General features: G+C 42.3%; 1 protein-coding gene across 1 annotated transcript in view; it reads right to left on the bottom strand.

Moving 5' to 3' along the window:
* Positions 1 to 22,015, bottom strand: part of DNAH9 (dynein axonemal heavy chain 9) — a 359,765-nt gene that overhangs the window by 228,459 nt on the left and 109,291 nt on the right. The window contains exons 27-28 of the mRNA XM_062215967.1: positions 12,167 to 12,323; positions 4,206 to 4,310 (exon numbers count right to left, since the gene is read on the bottom strand). Of these exons, the coding sequence (XP_062071951.1) occupies positions 4,206 to 4,310; positions 12,167 to 12,323 (262 nt within the window). The remainder of the gene's footprint in view (positions 1 to 4,205; positions 4,311 to 12,166; positions 12,324 to 22,015) is intronic.

Genomic DNA, 22,015 nt, shown 5'->3' with positions numbered 1-22,015 from the left:
AGAAGGCTCTGTCCCTGCGTCCTCCCACTCAGGATAGGGCCGTCATCTGGCCCCCTCAGCGAAGCACTACAGTGCTGTCTCTGCCAGCCACATACTCCAGGGAGGTCGCAGGCTAGCCCTGTGGTGTCTGAGTCCTCGCTGCTTTTGCTCCACTCTCCTCCAACTCGCCTCTTCTATTCCATGGTCCCCCAGGACCATTCTCTTTCCAAGCCTTTGTCCTGAAGGACATGTGCTATTCAAATGCTGCCTGGCTCACTGCATGCTTCCCTCTGCACTGGCAGATTGGAGTCTGCTGTCTTTGGGAAATGAAGCCTACTCACTTCTTAATTTGTGTGTGTGTGCTTTTTTCTTTACATTAGACCTTAAGCTCTTCCACAGAGGATGTGGCACGAGAAGCTCCCTTGGCTCTGAAACTGGGGCATTTGTACAGTGCCTGGAGTACTTGGACCCCAGCTACAGAGGGCTCCCAAGTCCTTGCCAAATGATCTGCCTCTCCCTGCTTTCTGCCACAGCCCAGCCCACCATGATGGCTTGTACCACCAGGAAGAGAAGGAAATGGCAGGAACACCTGGCCAGAGAGCAGGGAGGAGCCCAAGGGGCTGCAGGTGCAGGGCAGGGAGCTATGTACTGGTGGCACGGGCTCAGATAATGCAAGGTCTGCAGAATCAATTGTGAGAGTAATGAGGGGATTCTGGAAAGAAAAAAAAAAAGGTGGTATCATGTATGTTTTAAAAATAGCACAGTAATTTTGCTCAGAATTGCCACATTGGGGTTTTTCCTGAGTGGAAATGCAATTCTGCTCGACCAGTCTGACATGGACATGAAAATAGCCAATGACAAAGACTCTGAAGCATGATGGCTTTTGTAGAAGTGACTGTGAAGAGGAGCACAGACGGGTAGGGAGCTGATAGGAGGAGAGGGGAGGGTGAGGGAGAAGAGCTGCTGGCAGCTGGGGCGGCTTCTGAACCAATATGCCAGCCTGGATTACCATGTGAATAATTAAGTGCAATTTTCTCCTTGGATGGGTGTATGATTTTAAATGCTACCAGCTCAGATTCTGCTGCGGCTGCTGTCAGAGCACTTTCTTAAGAATGTCTCCTGTGGGTGTGTTCCTAGGCTAGAGTGTGACTGCACTGGGGAATTCCAGGTTGAATTTACTTAATTCCAGAAACAAAAGGGAACAAATTGATCTTAGAGAACCTGACCTCAGGCAAGGAAGTTTCAAAATAAGGCAAATGCAGTGTCTATCTCATATGCGGTAGGGGCAATGGCTGTTGGGCACTGTCTCATTGGTTAATGGACTGTCGGCTTTAGTAAGGTAGCTTGAGGCTGGTCCGAGAGCGTAGAAGAGACCCGTGAGACCAGTGTGTAGACCCTTCTTCTCTACTCTATGTCCCAGCCATCTACTTTTCTTCAACTTGTTTCCTACAGTGTTCAGATGATGATCATAGTCGCACATATCACCGCCACCATCGTCTTCACCACTGGCACCATCATTACCACCATAATCATCAACATCACCAGCCCACCTCATCACCATCATCACTACCACCATCATCATCATGAGCATCATCACCTCCCATCATCACCATCACCAACACACTGCAATCATCAAACAGACTTTAGAGGGTTCCAGTTTGTGACATGGCTGCAAAAAAGTTGGAATCATGTTTTATTTCTTATATTAAAAAAACACCCTGCATATTCAAGTTCTCTTTCAAATTTAAATGGTCTGGCCATGCTGAGATCAAATCCTTGTAAAGTATAGCTGTATTAGGAGATGCTTAACAACTGGCTCTCATCATGCAATAATCCAGGAAAATCTAAATGCCTTGTATGTGCAGAGTTCATCATCAATGGAAATGGTCCCACTCTGGCCCATTTCAAGCTACACCCAATGTGATAATGACATGCTTGACATGCGCCCACCTAGTTAAACATTTCAGTCCCTACAAAGGATTCAGGTCAGACGCTTGCCTTCTTCCCTGCCCCTGCCACTAACTCCTAAGGAATAGAGCAAACCTATGCAAAGGGAAAGCCCTATTTCACCCTGACACTCAGAAGAGCCCTGCAAGTTTAGCAACTATCAGGGGCTTCAGCAGGGATCAGTCTGGACAAAGGGCAGTGATGAACACAATGACCAGCTTCAGATGTGAGAGAATGGAAAGGCTGATCATCTTGTGTGTGGTGTGTGATGGTGTGGGGGAAAGGTAAGTGAAGGGAACCCATAGAACCCCCTGTTTGCCTCTGGCTCTCAGGGCAGCTGGAGGTGTTTGTGCAATGGTGTGAGTTCCATCCCTGTTTAGCTCTGTGATCGCTTGAGTACCCTGCCTATAGCTCTACGAGCAGCCCACCTGTGACAGGGACAGAATGCTGGGCAGTGGTGGTCAAGAGGATGGGGCAGACAGGCCAGTTGGAGGGGGCTGGTGCTACCTCAGTTAGTTTCCTCCACCATACAGGCCTTCTGCTTGAACTTTCCTCCCAAAGACCTTCTGCCATCTTTTAAGTCAACCCTGCACTCTTGCTTAAGAAGAATGTCAGTTGAGTTGAATGTTGTTTGCACCTGAAGGAATTATACAGAGGTCTGTAAGAGTTAAAGGGTCTTGTATAGATTCATGTTTCTTTTCCTGTGCTGTCTGCATACTGCTTTGGAATTAAAAGTCAACAATAAGAGCAAAAGTAAACTTTTTGTGATTGTACAATGTGCACCCCAAACTAGAAGCACCCAGCACACATTATCCTGAGTGCCTTGTCATAGCTTTTTCCATTGTATGGTGCCCTTTGTGATGAGACAGGGATTCTAAAATCAGCCATGGGAAATGGGCACTCAACTTACAGGAAGGGGTGTGGAACCAGGGGCAGGCAAAGCAACTGCTTCATCTTGGTGATGAGGAATCTTGGGGTGGGGTGTAGGAACCTTTGCAACAACTCCCATCAGGACCCCCGGGGGAGAACCTTGACTTGACTTCAGCCACCAAGATTCCTACTGCCCAGTCCCTCATTCTACCTGCTGCCAAGTAGAAGGATAATTTCCCTCTTGGAAATCTTCAGCGATTCTTTGTGCCTACAGCAGAAGACATTCAAGTCTCTGATTTGGTTTGAACCTGCTTCTCCAGCCTCATTTTCTCCTTCAACATGCTTCCCCGCAGATACCACATCTGTCCCCATATCTGTCCTGGGATGGCACAAGTCGAGGTCCTGGGTTCAAATCCTAACCTTGCCACTTTCCATCCCTTGTGTACTTGGACAGGTTCCTTTTGTTCTGTGATCTTCTGTTTCTCCATATAGAAAATGGGAATAACAGTGTCTTTTAGTGCCTTTGTGGGAACATGAGATGAGATATGAAAAGTGCCTGGTGCAGAACAACTCTCAACAAAGGCTTGTTCAACTCCCCCATACCCCTTTTCAGTATTCCCATTGTCTTCAGGATCCTTAGCCCAATCCATGTCCTCCCCATTCTTCCACAGACTGGCTTCAAGATAATGTATCTGGAAATCTCCCATACTGTGGGTCAGAATTCAAGTCACTCCTAGAACATTGAAAGTGCTTATGTCTGTCTCTAGAACTCAAGCTGTTTTGAAGTAAGGGATCATGTTCTGTCCATGGGGGACCTTCACCCCAGTCTTTAGCACAGTGCTGGCTGTGTTGCAGGCATTCAGGAAACACTTTCTGGATGACGTGAATGACAAGTAGCATGCTTACATAACATCTACCCCAAACAAGGACTTCATTCAACAACATTCATGCTGCACTCTTTACTTTAGGTATAATTGAGTGAATTAGGTGGAGAGACACAGAGAGATTTGCCAAGAGACTCCAACAGGAAATGAAAAAGCTGGGATTTTTAGTCCTGATTTAGAGCCAGGGTGCATTAACTTTCCAAGACTCTGAGCTCTGCTAACTTGGATGGTCCTTTCTTGCACTCTTTAGTAGGAACTAGGAGAGAGATTCCTGATCCCCACTGTGCAGAAGAGAGAACTGAGCCTCATAGACAGTAAATGGATCTGCTTTGGTAAGGAGAACCCTACTGGAGGAGAGCCTCACTTAGCCCTGATTTTAGAGGGTGACAAAAGGGGCATGAAATGGCAAGAGGAGATGGAAGTGGATACCAAGGAGAGGTTGGAAACAAGGGGCTGTAGACTTTCACAGTGCTCAATATTAAGACCATGAGACTGCACCCCACTCTCACCGTGTGTCCCCCATACCTGCACTGCCACCACCGACAAGACCTCCACGGAGATTCGATTGAACTCATCAAAACAGCCCCAAGCACCAGTCTGAGCCAGGCCTTTGTAGATGTTGCCACAAGACTGCAGAGGAAAGCACAGGGATTGAATTACCAGCTGCGTTGAGACTATTGATACACACATCTAAGTCATTTCCCATCCTGTTTGTTATAGGTACTTCCAGCCCCCTAAAGACCACTGGTCAGAAATTCGTATTAAAATTTCAAGAACCACTAAATGTTTGAGGGTGACAGGTGCCAACGTAAGTCATGGGATCAAACAGAACCTTTTCAAGGCACTAGGGTGGAAGCTCCTTTAAAATGTCACCAGGGCTGCATTGCTGTTGATGCTGTAGCTTTCAAAAATCCCAGGCAATGAATAAAAGATGCTTTTTCTTACACCATACTGATAAAAAGCCCTCCACTTAGCCTTTGGCAGGCATTGATGGCAACGTTTATGTCTGTTCTTTAAATCCAAGTACAGGGGCAGTGGTTTGGTGCAGTGGGTAAAGCCATTGCTTGGGATGCCCACATACCATATCGCAGCGCCCAGGATCGACTTCCACTTCTACTCCCTATCCAGCTTCCTGCTAATGTATGTTCTGGTAGGCATCAGATAATAGTTCAAGTACATCAGATGATAGTTGAAGTCCAAGTCACCCACGTGGGGACCCAGATAAAGTTCCTGGCTCTTGATTTTAACCTGGACCAGTCTTGGCTGTTGCAGGTATTTGGAGGAGTAAACAAGCAGATGGAATTGCATGTTCTCTCTCTCTCTCTCTCTGATTCTGCTGTCAAGTAAGTAAGTAAATAACTAAGTAAATCAAGACATAAATCCTTTTTTTTTTTATTTGACAGGTAGAGTTATAGACAGTGAGAGAGAGACAGAGAGAAAGGTCTTCCTTCCATTGGTTCACTCCCCTAATGGCCGCTACGGCCGGCGCTGTGCTGATCCGAAGCCAGGAGCCAGGTGCTTCCTCCTAGTCTCCCATGCAGGTGCACGGCCCCAAGCACTTGGGCCATCCTCCACTGCCCTCCTGGGCCACAGCAGAGAACTGGACTGGAAGAGGAGCAACCAGGACTAGTACCTGGCACCCCAATCGGGACTAGAACCCAGTGTGCCAGCGCCGCTGGTGGAGGATTAGCCTAGTGAGCCACAGTGCCGGCCCCAATACATAAATCTTAAAAAATAAATCCAAGCACAACTACCTAGGTTTCCTGGAGTGACAGGGAGCTGGAGATGGGAACAGAGAGTGATAACATCTATAGAAAACCAACTACAGGTAAATCTTCCAAATCAGACTAAGGACAGAATTTTGAAGGGAAGAATGTATTTCTATCCCCAGAATAAAAACCATTCTGGGCAATCAGCGTGAATTAGTAAACCATGGAGCAATGTAAAGAGATAGGTTCTTAGGATACTCTTTCAAGATCAGGAAACATCATTAAATGTAAATAATAGGGAAGTTCTATTCATTTATTCAGTGGGTATCATTTATTTATTTTAAAAAACTTATTTATTTGAGAGAGATACACACAGACAGAGGGAGAAATCTTCCATCTGCTGTTTCACTTCCCAAATGCCCACAACAGCCAGGCCTGGACCAAGCCAACACCAGGAATCTGGAACTCAATCTTGGTGTCTCAAAAGGGGGATATATACACAAATACTTAACCCATCACCTGCTTTCTCTCAGGGCACAGGATGCTGGAATAAAAAGCAGAGCCAGGACTTGAACCCAGGTGCTATGATATGGGACACAGGTGTGCTATGTGGCATCCTAAGCACCTCGCCAAATACACGCTCCAGTGGGCACTTGTTAACTGCTCTGTGTGTGCTAAACGCAGGAAAGCTCGGCACCGCTAAGAATCTTCGGGTAGATTGTGGCCATACGTCTGCAACTAAAACCAGAACACGGCTATATGAGCAGTGGCTCCCATGAGTAATGTCAACCACAAATGCTTTGGAGTTCAGACAATACTGGCTCAGAGTGTTCCAGAGTGATCAGTTTTGCCAAAGTGAATACCCAAGCATAGTACAGTTTCTGAGGTTTATTCTGTGGACCTGCAGATCTGAGAGGTGTTCCTTGAAAGAGGAGCTTTGAGGGCAAGCAAATTCAGCAAACATTACATACTTTTATGTTTAATTTTTTAAAAATTATTTATTTATTTGAAAGGCAGAGTTGGGGGGGGGATGGAGAGAGAGAGAGATCATTCATCTTTTGGTTCATTCCCCTAGATGGCTGCAATGGCCAGGACTGGACCAGATTGAAGCCAGAAGCCAAGAGCTTCATCCAGGTTTCCCATATGGGTGCAGGGGCCCAGGCACTTGGACCACCTTCTGCTGTTCTCTGAGACACATTAGCAGGGAGCTGGATCTGAAGTGGATCAGCTGGGACTCAAATGAGCACCCATATGAGATTCTGGCACTGCAGGCAGCAGAGTAACACACTATGCCCCAGTGTAGTCCCCAAACACTATATTCGATAATTCACTTTTGCTAGATTACCATTTATACTAGCATTTTAAAGCCGTGAGAATTCCTGCAACAAAAAAAAAAATCTATTTTACTTCATTACATGGCTATGATCAATCACCCCCACTCTTACCCCCATACAACCCCTGGATTTCTTAGAATGCACTCTGGCAAACCTTGGCATAAATGGAAAGAGCAGAAAATCTGGGTGCTGCTGCCTTACTAGCTGTATGATTTGCAACACACATAGGAAATGCTGGGTTTATAGGATAGGAGTTCCTGTGTAGGTAAAATCTAAGGGAAATGCCTCTGTAGGAGGAAGAGTTTATGGAAGAAAGATGAACAAATCATTTATCTAGAGAAAAATAAAGGTGCCATTTTGGATGAAAACTAAATTACAAAAGAAGGTCTTGGTTCTACAAAGCCTTCAATTATTTTAAGAAATCTTTGGAGATTTGAATCAGAGAATGTGATTACAGCAATGTTTTGGAAGACCCAGTTTAACATCCACATAGGCTGGTTGGGTGTGGGGTAGACTTAAAAGAGAAAGTACAACATAAACCCCACCTTTGGTTAACCTCCTGGAACTGAGTGGCTCCTCTATTCATTTGTCAAGTATTTACTAAGCATGTAGTGTATGCTGAAGACCAATCTAGGTCAGGAAGAATCAACAAAGACCCTATTCTCAGGGGGTTACTTTCTAGCAGACAACACAGACAATGAACAAACAGCATAAAAATAGTGATTAAGTCCCATTAGAGTCTTAAAACAAGGGTGATGAGTCAACTTCAGGGACTGTATCTTCGAGGATGCAAGTTTCAGGCACTGGGCTTGGGTGCTTTGGATTTTTCCATTTCATTCTTAAAATCTATCATTCATCCTCTCTCTCTCTCTCTCTCTCTCTCTCTCTATATATATATATATATATATATATACCATCTATATCATCTTTCTATCATCTATATCTATGTATATATTTATCATCTGTCTATATCGATCATCATCTGTATCTATCTACCTATCCATCTATCCAGCCATTATCTACCAATCTATCCATCAATCTATCTCTATCTTTTATTTTTCTCAACTTATCAATTGTCACAAGTACTAAATAAAAATTTATAAATTAAAATCCATGATTAAGACTGATTTTGCAGGCTTTTAAAACTGTGGACCCTCCCCCTCCAGAGGCACAAGCCATCAAAGCCAAAAGTAACAAATGGGATTATATCAAATTGAGAAGCTTCTGTACTGCAAAAGAAACACTCAGCAAAATGAAGAGGCAACTGACAGAATGAGAGAAATCATTTGCAAACTATGCAACTGATAAAGGATTAATAACCAGAATATATAAAGAGATCAAGAAACTCAACAACAAAACAAACAACCCAGTTAAGAAATGGGCAAAGGACTTAAACAGACATTTTTAAAAAGAGGAAATCCATACGGCCAACAGACACATGAAAAAATTATTAGGATCACTAGCTTTCAGGGAAATGCAAATCAAAACCACAATGAGGTTTAACCTCACCCCCATTAGAATAGCTTTCATACAGAAATCAACAAACAACAAATACTGGTGAGGATGTGGAAAAAAAAAGACTGGATAAAGAATAGAATATGTACATCATGGAATACTACACAATAGTAAAAAAAAAAAAATGAAATCCAGTTATTTGCAACAACATGGATGAATCTGAAAAACATCATACTTAGTGAAATAAGCCAGTCCCAAAGGGACAAATATAATATATTCTCCCTGACCTGTGATAACCAATAGAGAATCTAAAAGGCAATCTGTGGAAGTGAAATTGACACTTTGAGAAGCAATGACTTGAACAGCTCTTGTCTTGACTGCTGTGGAACAGTCTGAACAAGTGCTAACAGAGTAAAGCAGTTACTTACCCTTTTCTCCAAGTCCTCACACTGTTCTTGTGTCTACTGCAAGCCTACCTGCACCCTCAACCCCCATGGAGCTAAGCAGGATGATGTCCCCAAACCCCTTATAGAATTTGTAGGCAAAATGATGACCACAGGTCAAACTCTCCTCCATAATTCTTCCTTTTGCCACCCACCATGCCCTCATGTTCTTTAGGTTTCATTTAACTTTAAAAAATCTTTTTCTTTCCTTTTTCCATCTTTCAGACCTCATTATCTGGTTTTGCATATCCTCAAGTTGGAATGACTGCAATGTTCTCACTGAAGTCTCTCTCTTTTCCAGTCTCTTCCTGTTTGAGATCATCTGCCTGTTAAGGTACTTTCCTTCCTTCAGTGCCACTGTTAGGATTTCAGTCCTATTGCCAAGCCTGCAGGGTCTTTTTATAGTCCACTACTTATCAGCAAGTTCCTCTCTGTGTCTTTTAGTCCTTCCCCTCTTGATTAAACCCCATTGATCTCCTATTCTCTAATCCTGTTTATGGTAGTTTGGCTTTATTCCATTCTTATTTCTAGGTTTTGTTCCAGAGAGATGTAAACAGAATGTTGCTTTGAAAGTCAAGATAAAATCATCAAAATGACCCCTGGGGAAATGCATGACAGCTCTTTCTGAGCCTCCCTTCCTTCTTCCCCTTATCTCAGCCTGGCCCTGAGAGATGAGCTCAGGAGGTAAAGACAGAACGAAGGTGGGAGAAGGAGTAGGCTGCACACATGACTTGGTTGTGTCTTTAAAGCTAACTTGTTAATGGGTTGGGTTGTGTTAAAATGGCACATGCCCTGAATGACATGAACCTCTAAACTTATACAGCCTTGTCTGGGTCTCATGTCCTCTGCAAATATGTCCTGGTAGGCATATTCTGAGGCTCTACCCCTACTCTAGAAATCCCTGGGCCTGGAGCTTGTAGAATACCCATGAGCACCCAGGATTATGCAGTCTGGGTGCTAGCTCCCCTAATTATTTCTTGTATGCTTTATTTCTCCAAATAGACTGGGTTGTACTCTCTTCATCTATGTGTTTCCTCCCTCCATCCCTTTTTTCCTTCCTTTATTTCATCTATCAATGAATCATCTACTTATCTATATCTATCATTGACCTATCATCTGTCTATAATCCATCTATAACCTATTTTTCTAAATCTGTATCTATCTATCTATCTGCCATTTATCTACAATACATCTATCATTCAGGTATCATGTATGATCCTTCTACCTCTCTATGCCACTTGTTTTTGGTGTCCTCTTAATGATGTCCCACACCTGCTGAGCAATGGCAAAATTCACTAAGTTAGCTCAATTGCTGGAGTGTTTTATGTGGAAGATGGCCCAAGTCCTTGGGCCCTGCACCCACATGGGAGACCAGGAGAAGCACCTGGCTCCTGGCTTTGGATCAGCGCAGTGCACCAGCCACAGTGCACTGGCCACAGTGGCCATTGTGGGGTGAACCAACGGAAAAGGAAGATCTTTCTCTCTCTCTCTCTCATTGTCCACTCTGCCTGTCAAAAAAAGAGAGATACCTCTGAACAGCTGGACAACAAACAGTAGAGGCAGTCTGTAGACAGTTTAGTGGGACTGTTTGGTTACAAGGGATGTTTGTTGTCTGTGGAGGGATCACCTTTCTTCTGGTATGTTTGGCTATGATTGTACCTACAGAGGTTTCTCTAATCTGTGTCCAGCCCACACTTGATGACCTAACACTTCACTCACAGTTCAAATGCCTCTTCTTACCTTGTCCTCTTAAAGACATTGGTGAGGTGATTTCTCAGTGCTTATTTTTGAAAAGATCTTAGAGAAATGGCCGTAGTAACCCTTGGCCATGAGGCTAAGTCATCACTTCCTGTTTGCTCTGATAGGTATGACTTGGAAGAAATTCAGCTGATTCTCTTCAATCAATACGCCACCTCTCCCACGTCTAAATCCAAGTGTGTCCTGTAGAATGTTCCCCTTGAGAGACTACATTTATTGCAGTGAGGCTCTCAGTATCCAACTATAGAAAAATCCAGAAGCTTAAAATAATCTTTAAAGCTGAGTTTGTTCATTTCAAGAGCAAAAATCCTGCTTCTTCCAGGCTGACTAAAAAGATAAATAGTAGCACCATGTATTCATCAATAAAAGAAGTTGTGCCAAAATTTAGGGGATGTAGACCAACCCCTAGGGAGGGCAATTATTTTGGATCTGGATCGTAATTTTGTTTACTTGCTATGAGAAAATGTGGTGCCACAGGAATCTGCAACTCCGCACTGCACAGTTATATACTGGAGAAATTGTTAAAGTTATAGAACATTTGAAGAGTTCTATAACTCTTTAACTGCAAGTGCTACCTTGCAATTGCTAAAATTGTTTCTATATTACATTTATTTTAGTCAATATTTCATATGATTTTATATATAAATATTTAATCTATTTAATACAATTGTTTTATTTTTTCTACTCTAAATTTACTTATATGCCCTCTTGTTTGCAAAAGAGACTGAAGGCAGTTTACAAAAATACATATAATACAGCAAAATAAAAGTAATGAGACAGTGAGACAAACTATTATTACATTTTTAAAAAGAAGAATCTATCTAAAGTCTAGATGTGGACAGAATGTTTTTTGCATGGACCTTTTGTTTTCCTGACTCTTTTTTTTCTGTGACGCAACCAAAAATACATTAGTTTTTAAAAAATGCTGAGTGCCTGAATGAGCATTAGCTGCACACTTGTCTTTTGTTTACATCGCTTGCAATGAGTAGGGGTTAATCTAGTCTGTTTACAGAAGTCACATTGCCTCTGTAGAACATTCTGCCTCTACAGATATTATGGAGAATGTCCACTTTGAAAAAGCAGATTTATTTTATTTATTTGAAAGGCAGGTTGACAGAGAGGTGGGGGGTGATCTTCTATGTGCTGGTTCACTCCCCAAATGACCACAATGGCCAGGGCTGGACCAGGTCAATGCCAGGAGCCTGGAACTTCATCTGGGTCTTCCACATGGGTAGTAGGAGTCCAAGCTTTGGGTTATCTTCAACTATTTTTCCAGATGCATTAGCAGGGAGCTGGGTTGGAAGCAGAGCAGTGAAACTAGAACTGGTGCTCCAATGAGAGATGCCAGTGACACAAGGGGCAGCGTAACCCACTGTGCCCCAAGAGAATGTCCACTTTTACAGAAGAGCTCCAACGTAGCTTTTAGATGAAGACAAGCATCTTTATGATAGCTCCTTAGGGGCCTTTCTGTATTTCTGGGTCAAGTAGAGAATTTATGACTTTGGATGTTTGTTCAATATTTTTTATTTTACAGAAAATGAAAGGAAGACCCAAAGGTCATGGCTCACAAAGCTCTTTGGAGGAATCAGAATCCCTGGGGCTTCCCTTCCTTGTCACATTAGGGATTTACAGGGAGATCAGCAAGCTCTAGGTGTTAAAGATCCTAGATGTGCTTGTCTGAGCTCTGAGACCTAGGGACCTGGGCAGGGTGACTAAGGATAAACCTCATTCCTGGTTTAGGCTGCCACCCCTTTCCTAGTCCCTTCCAAAGCTGGGTCAACCCATACCTTGTAGTCCATCTGTTCTGAGCAGTTAAACACGTAGACCATGATGCCCAGTGCTCGGCCCAGGTCCTTGGTGGTCTCGGTCTTGCCTGTGCCTGCAGGTCCCGATGGAGCCCCACTCATGGTCAGGTGCAGAGACTGTGTAAGAGTGATATAGCACCTGCCAAACATAGGAAAGCCAAGGTCATTTTCCATGCTTCAGGTGACCCTGTTGGATCCCAGGAAGATACAGGCATAGTTCAAGGTCAGAAGAGGTCCAACACAACTTCTGAGAGGGAAAGCCCGGGGCTTCTCATCTTCATGTGTCCCCCATGGTGCAGCAGGGAGAACTTTCTGAAGGGCACTCTGCTTATGACAAGCCTTTCCTAAGGCACTGGTGGATCTCTGTGAGGCCCATCTCACTCTTGCCCCTGCCTGCTCTCTAGCTTCATTTCTCTCTGCCCTATGACCTCTCCCCCAAACCCTCTGTAGTCCTGCTGTATTGAGCTCCGCTCATTTGGCAAACACACGAGGTCTGTGCTTGTCCCTCTCTCCTCTTGCCATCTGTCCCCATCTCTTTGAGTCTACCTGGATGATGCTCCTCTTCAGTCTTTGCTTGACTACTAGTCCTTCAGGACCTCATGTGACATTATCACCCATGAAGAGTTCCTAGATCTCCAACACTTGGGTGACAACGCAGATGTCCCTGCCCTCTCTGAGCTTCTACTCCACTCTGTCCACTTTAACTTCCTTGCTTGCAATATGTATCATATCCATCTTCCAGACATGCCTTTGCAAGATACCTGAAGACAGGGCTAAATCTTGTTCGTTGTTTCCTCTCCAGAACTTAACACAGCTCCAAGCACAGATAGGCCCTCAGAAACTATGAAACATGTGGATGAAGAGATCAGTCATTCAAGCTGCTTAATCCTCCTGTGACTATTTTTACTAATAAATATACTATTCAATTTATTTCTGATATTATTATACATGGGTATTTCCAAAAGTTCATGGAAAATTGAATTAAAAGATAAGTTTATTCAGGTGCAACAAAAGTTCGTAGTCCATAAAGAGTAGGATTACTTAAAAAGTTCATGAAAATGCATATTATGAAAAAACTATGTATGTATTTCCAATTCTTCGCATAAAAATAAATATATTTTAATTCCACTTCTCCATGAGCCTTTTTGAAATATCCCATGGGACCAGCACCTAGGCACACTGGGTTAAAGCCCTAGCCTGAAGCGCCGGCATCCCATATGGGCGCCAGTTTGACTCCTGGCTGCTCCACTTCTGATCCAGCTCTCCGCTATGGCCTGGGAAAGCAGTGGAAGATGACCTAAGTCCTTGGGCCCCTACACCCATGTGGGAGACCCAGAGGAAGCTCCTGGCTCCTGGCTTTGAATTGGTGCAGCTCCGGCTGTTGTGGCCATCTGGGGAGTGAACCAGTGGATGGAAGACCTCTCTCTCTCTCTCTACCTCTCTCTGTAACTCTGTCTTTCAAATAAATAAAAAATAAATCTTAAAAAAAAGACTCCCAACATTTTCATTCAGTGTTAATTTAAGATGTGCCTTTGGCTACAAAATACAAGAAATGATGCTCAGGATCATTGCTCATCAGGAAATTCAAATTAAATCTAGCAGGAGATACAACTACTCACTAGGATGGCTATAATAATAAAAAAAAATAGTAACAAGTATTGGTGAGGTTATAGAAAAATCAGAACCCTCATACACTGCCGGGGGTAAAGCCAAAAGGTACACCCACTTTGGAAGACAGCTTGGCAATTTCTTAAAAAGTAAAGCTTACTGTATGATTCAGTCATTTCCTCCCTAGGAATTCACTCAAGAAAAATAAAAATGTAGGTTCAGACAAAGTCTGTGCATAGAAAAGTATTCACCTGTTCAAAGATCTTGTTCATCGTAACAATACTCATAACAGCAAAAAACTGAAAAGAACACAAATGTCCATCAAAAGTGAATGGATAATGAAAATGTAGTATTTCCAGCTCACGAAGACTCTTCATCAATATAAAGGATGAAGTAGTGAGCATGCTATGCAATGGATGAACCTTAAAAATATTTCACTAGGTGAAAGAAGTCAGGTACAAGAGATGGTATATTGTTATTTCATTTATACAAAATATCCATAAAAGACAAGTAGGGCCAGTTAGTGGATAAGTGGCTACTGGGTGGGAGCAGGGATTCACTGCAAACAGGGTGAAGAAAATGTTCCCAAACTGGATTGTGGTGATGGGTGCACAAATCTTCATATTTACTAAAAAGTCATTGAATTGCATGCTTATCATGGTAAACATTAGAGCACATAAATTATACCTCAAAAAAGCTGCGGAAAATGAGCCATCTCTCTATTTAGTATCTAGCAAGCCAATGCACAGACTCTCGACTTACAGGATATACGGTCTGAGGGGACTTCCAACGTAATTCCTTCTGTTTCTGAATCTGATGTCTCATGTTGACCAAAAGCTCCTAATTAATGCCTTTCATGCCAGATGGTGACTGTGTCTCTGCTGACTTCACTAAGCCTAGAACCAAAATGGTTTTGAAAAGACTTGAAATAAGACCCCTTCTTCTCCTCTAATTAAGCGTAAAATTTCCTTATCTGTTTCATTCTTTGAAAGAGAAACTTAGGAAGGCAAGTTCCCCAGGCAGAGAGGAGAGAGATTCAGAATTGTTATTTCATCCAGTTTTCCTGCGCAACAGAATACATTGATTTAGCTGATGAGGGACCGTGGTGTGCATTTAGCTCCTGCTGAGCCAGGCTAATACAACTGCCTCACTTTCCCTGTGGATATCAGAACTTTGACCATCAGCTGGGTCATGAAACACAGTGAGATGAGTCAGGGTTAAGGAAAAAACTTGGGTCTTGCCTCATTCTTCTTTGAAGCTGTTAGCATTTGGTAACACTTTTCACCTCTCTTAAACACTCACAGCTAGATCTTCTTAGAGTCTTATGTGTTTCTTTAACTGCACCTGTCCTCCAGGGTGCTGAGTTCCTGACTCCAGCCTGGTCCCATGCTTTTTACCTCTCCCAGCTCCAGGCTTCTGTTAGAACTGCGTGTCACAGCCCTGTACCTCCAAGGAGAAAAGGCAGCTGCCTGTATGAGCAGAGTCCCCATGGCCCCCAGACAATTCAGCTCACCTCCGTCCTCTCTGCCCCTTCCTGTCCAATGGCTGCCTCTCTGTGGACAGAGGGCAATTCCATGCTTCTGAAGCTGCTGGATTCTAAAGGAACTGGAACTCCCAGAAGTGTAAGGTGGTTCTAAACACACACACACACACACACACACACACCCCAGAATTCTCATCTAAAAATGCAAGAATCTCTTTAAAAATTTCTTGAAGTCAGGTGTCAATCTCTTTTTGAGCTTCCATCTACTAGGGGGAGGGGGAGGGTAGGAGAAATGTTAAAATAGTGTATATATATATATTTTTTTTTTCCCATTGATAATAGAATTGGAGAGCTGGAAGAGAGTTCTAAAGTCAACAAAACCATCCCTCCTGTTTTACATATAGCCAGACTGCGAGGCTCAGGGAGGAAAAGTGGGCTTTCTCGTGAGTTCTAATAACTGAGGTAGGGTCATTGGGGCTTTATCTCAGACCAGGGGAAAAACATTAAGACAAGAGATAAGCCGTGCTTCCCACTGTCCTAGGAGAGGTGGCCACCAAGTGTGGGATACTGAGCCTGCAGGATGTCCTAGTTCTTCAGGCACATCCTTGCCTTAGGATTCCCTCTTCCTACAATGTCCATCTCTTTAAACACCCAAGCCAGCTCCTCGTTGCTTCTGATTTCTAATGTGGGTCAAGAGGTCATGCAACAGCAATGTCAGGCAAAGACAGAACTGCAAATCTTGCATTCACCTAAGAAGCATCTGTGAGATGTGGCCAAGCTACTAAAAATTCTGTGCTTCAAAGAAAAGGTATCGTTAAGGTATATCACATAGTATTTTCCTTGTACGAAGGAACTTAGGTAAATTTACCGCTGCCAGTGCAAATGGCAATTGTGAACATGGAAAGGTTTCTTTTAGGAAGAGTCCCTGACTGAGCAATGTGGATTATGGGTCAGTTTAATTTGGTTCCAGTGGGAACTCAGAATCTTAGTATTGGAGGAGACCTCAGAGGTGAAGCTGTTTGACTCTCTAACCATGCCAAGCTCTCTCCCATTAAATCCTTCAGATATGATCACATTGCCTTTTCTTCCAGCAAATCACGGTTTATCCTAGAAGGCAGCCCTTTACACTGTTGACTGGTTCCAATTGTTTGAAAGGCCTTCGTAGCTTTGAGCCAAAATTAGTCTTGTTTTCTTTGGGCAAATGGTTTCTACAGATTCTGTTCTTATCTGTCCTGCCAGGTTCTGATGAGACAAGAGATTTGAAAGGACCTTGAAAAGTACAAAGCCAGTCCATTTTCAAGGTATTATTTTTGGAGGTAATAAATACACGAAATGTAGCTTTTTGTGACATAGTTATTCAGTTGCCAGATAAAGAAAATATCAGGGATGCTATATCTTGATTTCAGCAATGAACAGCTTATGGCTGTCACAGAGATGGGGTCTGGACCATTTCAGAATTGGTGAAACCACAGTTGGTTTATAATTAATTTTCTACTGCTAGGGAAAACATGACCAGGCATTTGTTCTAAAAAATTATGTGTTTGAAAGGAAGAGCAACAGAGAGGAAGAGACAGAGAGGGATTTTTCATCTGCTAATTCATTTACCATATGCCTGATACAGCCAGGGTTGCACCAGGCCAAAGCTATGATCCTGGAACCCCATCTGGATCTCCCATGTGACTGGCAGGAATCCAAATTGTTGGGCCATCACCTTCTGCCTCTCAGGCACTTTAACAAGAAGCTAGATCAGAAGTGGGGACTGGATTTGATCCCAGGCAATCCTATATGGGATGTGAGTGTCCCAAGCAATGGCTTGACCCACTGTATAACTCCAGCCCCAATACCCATTTTGTTTATTTCACAGTTTTGTGGTTCAGAAGACCAGATGGCTCTTTGTTTTGGCTCTCACACAACAAAAATCAAGGTGTCAGGTAGACTGGATTCCTTTCAGAAGATTTTGATGATGAATTAACTCACTTGCAAGCCCATTCAGGTTCTCAACAAAATTCACTTCCTGGGGGTTGGAGTTGTGGCACAGTGGTTCAACCTGCTGCTTGCATCATTGGCATTCCATATTGAATAGTGCCTGGTTTGAGTATCTGGCAGCTCTGCTTCTGATATAGCTCCTGCTTAATGTGCCTAGGAAAGCAGTGGATGACAGCCTGAATGCTTGGGCCATGGACATCCATGTGGGAGACCTGGAAGAAGCTCCTGGCTCCTGGCTTCAGCCTGGCCCAGTCCTAGCCATTGTTGCCTTTTGGGGAGTGAACTAGTAGATGGAATATCTGTCTCTTTCTCTGTCTCTCCTGCTCTCTCTCTTTGTAACTCTGCCTTTCAAATAAACAAACAAGTAAGTAAATATAAAAAAGAAAAAAGAACTACATATGGATTTAAAAAATTGTTTTGCACCTCCAAAACTAAGCTTATCTTCTAATTCCATTTTCCACAGGACTTTTTGAAGTCTCCCACATGCTCCAACAAAAATAACAGCAGGACTAGTGTTTAACTTGAGCACTTATGGTTGCTTTGAATTATTTTGATGTCTCTAATATGGTTAGAAATTCTAGAAGTGATGTAGAAGACTCAGTAGAATAAAGTTCTTAGAATTCATAACATTGGGCAGTAAATGGGCAGAATGGAAGGTAAATATGCAAAAATAAATATGCCCCTATCTTCCAATGGAAAATTATAGATATAATGATATTATGATATTATGCAATGATGTCTTATCTACAATCTGAAAAACATAGTCTATAAGATAAAAATCAATAAATTGGACCTCATCAAAGTTCAGAACTTTTGTATTTCAGAAAATACCATTAACAAAATGAAAAGATAAAATACTTGGTGTCGGAGCTATGGCATAGTAGGCTAAGCTTCTGCCTATGGCAATGGCATCCCATATGGGCGCTGGTTCATGTCCCAGCTGCTGCTTTTCCAATCCAGCTCTCTGCTATGGCCTGGGAAAACAGAAGATGGCCCAAGTGCTTGGGCCCATGCACCTGCATGGAAGAGCAGGAGAAGCTCCTAGCTCCTGGTTTCTGGCTTTGGATTGGCCCAGCACCAGCCATTGCGACCATTTGGGGAGTGAACCAGTGAACAGGAAACCTTTTTCTCTGTCTCCCCTTATCTCTGTAACTCTACATTTCAAATAAATATATTAATGAATTTTTAAAAATCTTAAAAAAGATAAATTACTTACAAACACATTCAATATACTCAGAATATACAAAGGACTCTCACAACTCAATAATAATAAGACAGCCAATCACACAATGAGTAACAGAGATGAACAGAATTACACTGAAGAAGATATATCAATGATTAACAAACATGTCAAAAGTTGCTCAACATCATTAACCTCAGGAAAATGCAAATTAAAACCCAGATGAGATACCAGCTCACGTCTGCCAAATTGGCCGTAATAAATAAGACAGACTATGATAAATGCTGGCAAGGATGTGGAGAAGCAGGTGTCCTCATATGTCACTTGTGCAAATGTAATATGATGCCACCACAATATGTCACCAACAGATTGGCAGTTTCTTAAAAAGTTAAACACAATTGTTATGTCTCAGCACTCAACAATTCCCCTCGTATGTATCCACCCAAGAGTGTTGAAAACAAAAGTGATGTTAACACAAAAACTTGCAGCCAATCATTACAGGTGTATTGGACAGAGTGAGGTCCATCTATGACATGTCCTTAATGTGTTGTACAATGTGAATTAATGTTATCACTAGTACTCAAACAGTACTTTTTTTTTTTGCCTGAAAAGCCAGCAATTTTTTCAACTTTTATTTAATAAATATAAATTTCCAAAGTACAACTTTTGGATTATAGTAGCTTTCCCCCCCATAACATCCTTCCCACCAGCAACCATCCCATCTCCCACTCCCTCTCCCATCCCATTCTTCATCAAGATTCATTTTCAATTATCTTTATATACAGAAGATCAACTTAGTATATACTAAGTAAAGATTTCAACAGACTGCACCAATACAGACACACAAAATATAGAGTACTGTTTGAGTGGTAGTTTACCATTAATTCGCATAGTACAACACATTAAGGACAGAGATCCTAGGTGGGGAGTAGGTGCACAGTGATTCCCTTATTTTTTTTTTAATTTTTTAAATTTTTTAATTTTTTGACAGGCAGAGTGGACAGTGAGAGAGAGAGAGAGAGAGACAGAGAGAAAGGTCTTCCTTTGCCATTGGTTCACCCTCCAATGGCTGCCGCGGCTGGCGCGCTGCGGCCGGCGCACCGCGCTGATCCGAAGCCAGGAGCCAGGTGCTTCTCCTGGTCTCCCATGAGAGTGCAGGGCCCAAGCACTTGGGCCATCCTCCACTGCACTCCCTGGCCACAGCAGAGAACTGGACTGGAAGAGGGGCAACCGGGACAGAATCCGGCACCCCGACAGGGACTAGAACCCGGTGTGCCAGCGCCGCAAGGCAGAGGATTAGCCCAATGAGCCACGGCGCCGGCCTCTTTATGTTTATTTTTTTAAAAAATTTTGTTCATCTATTTGAGACAGACATAGATATATTTAAGAGAGAGAGAAAGCCTCTATTCACTGGTTCACTTTGAAAATGTCCTCAACAGCCAGGGCTGGGCCAGGCTGAACTTAATCTAAGTCTGCCATGTAGGTGGCAGGGACCCAATTACCTAAGCCATCACTGCTGCTTCTTGGGGTCTGCCTTAGCAGGAAGCTGGAGTTAAGGAGCCAGAGCCAGGAAAGGAACCCAGGTACTGTGATGTGGGATGCAGACATCCTGAATTGTATCTTAACTGCTAGGCCAAATGCCTAACTCAAGCAGGGACTTTCTGAGTATAAAAGTAATAAAATAACACCCAGGAGAGAAATGAAAATGATGATGACAAATAGTTCAGAGGAAAAGAAAATCTATTAGCCAATGAACCCACTAAAATGCTCCCGCCTGTGAATGATGAAGGATGTCCAAATCCAAACAAGACACAATTTTGGCTAATAAAATTAATAAACATTTTAATGGTGATATTTAGTGCTGATCAGAATTGTACAGTGAACACTTTCATAAACTTCTAGTGAGAGTGGGAACAGCATTTTGTTTCAGGAACAATTTCTAAGTATGTATCATCTAATTAGCTTGATTCTTGGAATCCACCCTAGGGAAATAATAAGAAATCTGATCAAAAAGTTACATGTAAGTTAGTTCATGTAGCTTTATTTTTAATAGTTAAAACTTAAATATAATTTAAATACCCCAAGATATGATTATGATACATATATTTATGGGATACTTGCAAATAGGTTGTACTTCGGTCTATTAAAGTATTTTAGAAGAATTTTACAGAATATAGTGTTAAGTAAAAACAAGCAATTGATAAAATTTTATATACAGCACATGATCTCAGTTTCATTTCTCAAAATCCACATGTAGTAGGAAACAATTAAATATTAATGATGGTTATGCGTGGGTGATTTTTATTTTGTTTTATAGATTATTATGGTTTCAAAATTTTCTATAACAAAAATATCAGAGAAGGCCTTCTAAAGAAAGTGTATGTCTTTTGTGAGTTGTGTCCTTGTCTAGTCACCTTCAAAGCGTCTTGCATCAATTATATCTCACCTAACTGGAGTAGTTCCTGAGAAATTAAGAAGTACTCAAAATTGATAAGCATTTGATTAAAACAGTACTTAACACAGCTCAGGGCAGAAAAGGGCATTTCTGTGTGAAGGGGAGGGAAGGGCAGGCAAGGGGAGGATATCATCCAAAGGTTCGGAAGCGAGTTATGAGAATTGCTTTTGTTCAGCCTGAAAAAATATTTCCACTTAGTTCTTCAACTCAGGTTGTGCCAAAGACCTGCAACAATGGCTCAGCCATTGTGCCTACTTATGCATTCAAGTCCCATCCGGGCAGTGGGAAATTCCAAAGAAATAGGCATAATCAGTCGAATGTACTGTAATATGGGTGTGCTTTTAATGAATGTGCAAAGGTTGTACGGATCAATTGTCCATTTGATTAATTCTTTTGGCAGGAGAGAATTAAATGTACTCAGGCTGCACACCGGCAATGGCTGAATGCTCTTTAAAATGTGATTTTCTATGTGGAGGCCAATTTTTTCTGTGCAAAAACATTTCTTGAGATAATAATGGAAGTCAATGAGAAAATAGAATCTGCCATGTAAACATTCAACTATATACTACTTTGTCAGAAAGGCATCTCATGTGCAAAGCAAGGTCAAGGTCTACTTAGTAGTCACTGTTATTTGCAGCAAATCTTCCTTTCAAGTTCTTATTTGCATCATTTCACAGAGTAGGCGATAAATCCCTGTTTTAGAAATAATTCAGTGTCAAAACTTTACCTTTCCCTTGTATAAGGCATTTGGCATTAGTATACAAGAGACCTCTAAATCTAAACGAGATAATTATCTTCTTCAATTCATGGGCACATGCAAACACCCAGGGAAAGAAAAGTCTGGTACTTTTTATTACTCAGAATAATATCAGTGGAAATAAACAAAATATTCTGGAAGGTATGGGGAAGCTATGTATATAACGGAGTCTCAGATATCCTTTCACTGCGTTCACTCAAGGAACATTTCTCAGATGCCTATTGTGTGCCAAAGGCAGTACTAGGTCCTGAGAAAAGCACAGGGAACAAATCAAAGAACATACTATGGGAGCCAGCATTGTAGTGCAGTGAGCTAAGCTGCTGCCTGCAATGATGGCATTCTATAGCAGAGTGTTGGTTGGA

Source organism: Lepus europaeus, chromosome 18 (genome assembly GCF_033115175.1).
Source record: "Lepus europaeus isolate LE1 chromosome 18, mLepTim1.pri, whole genome shotgun sequence".
In the NCBI taxonomy this organism is placed as follows: domain Eukaryota; kingdom Metazoa; phylum Chordata; class Mammalia; order Lagomorpha; family Leporidae; genus Lepus; species Lepus europaeus.
The sequence above is the reverse complement of the archived record's forward strand: the minus strand, read 5'-3'. Positions and strand labels throughout refer to the sequence as shown.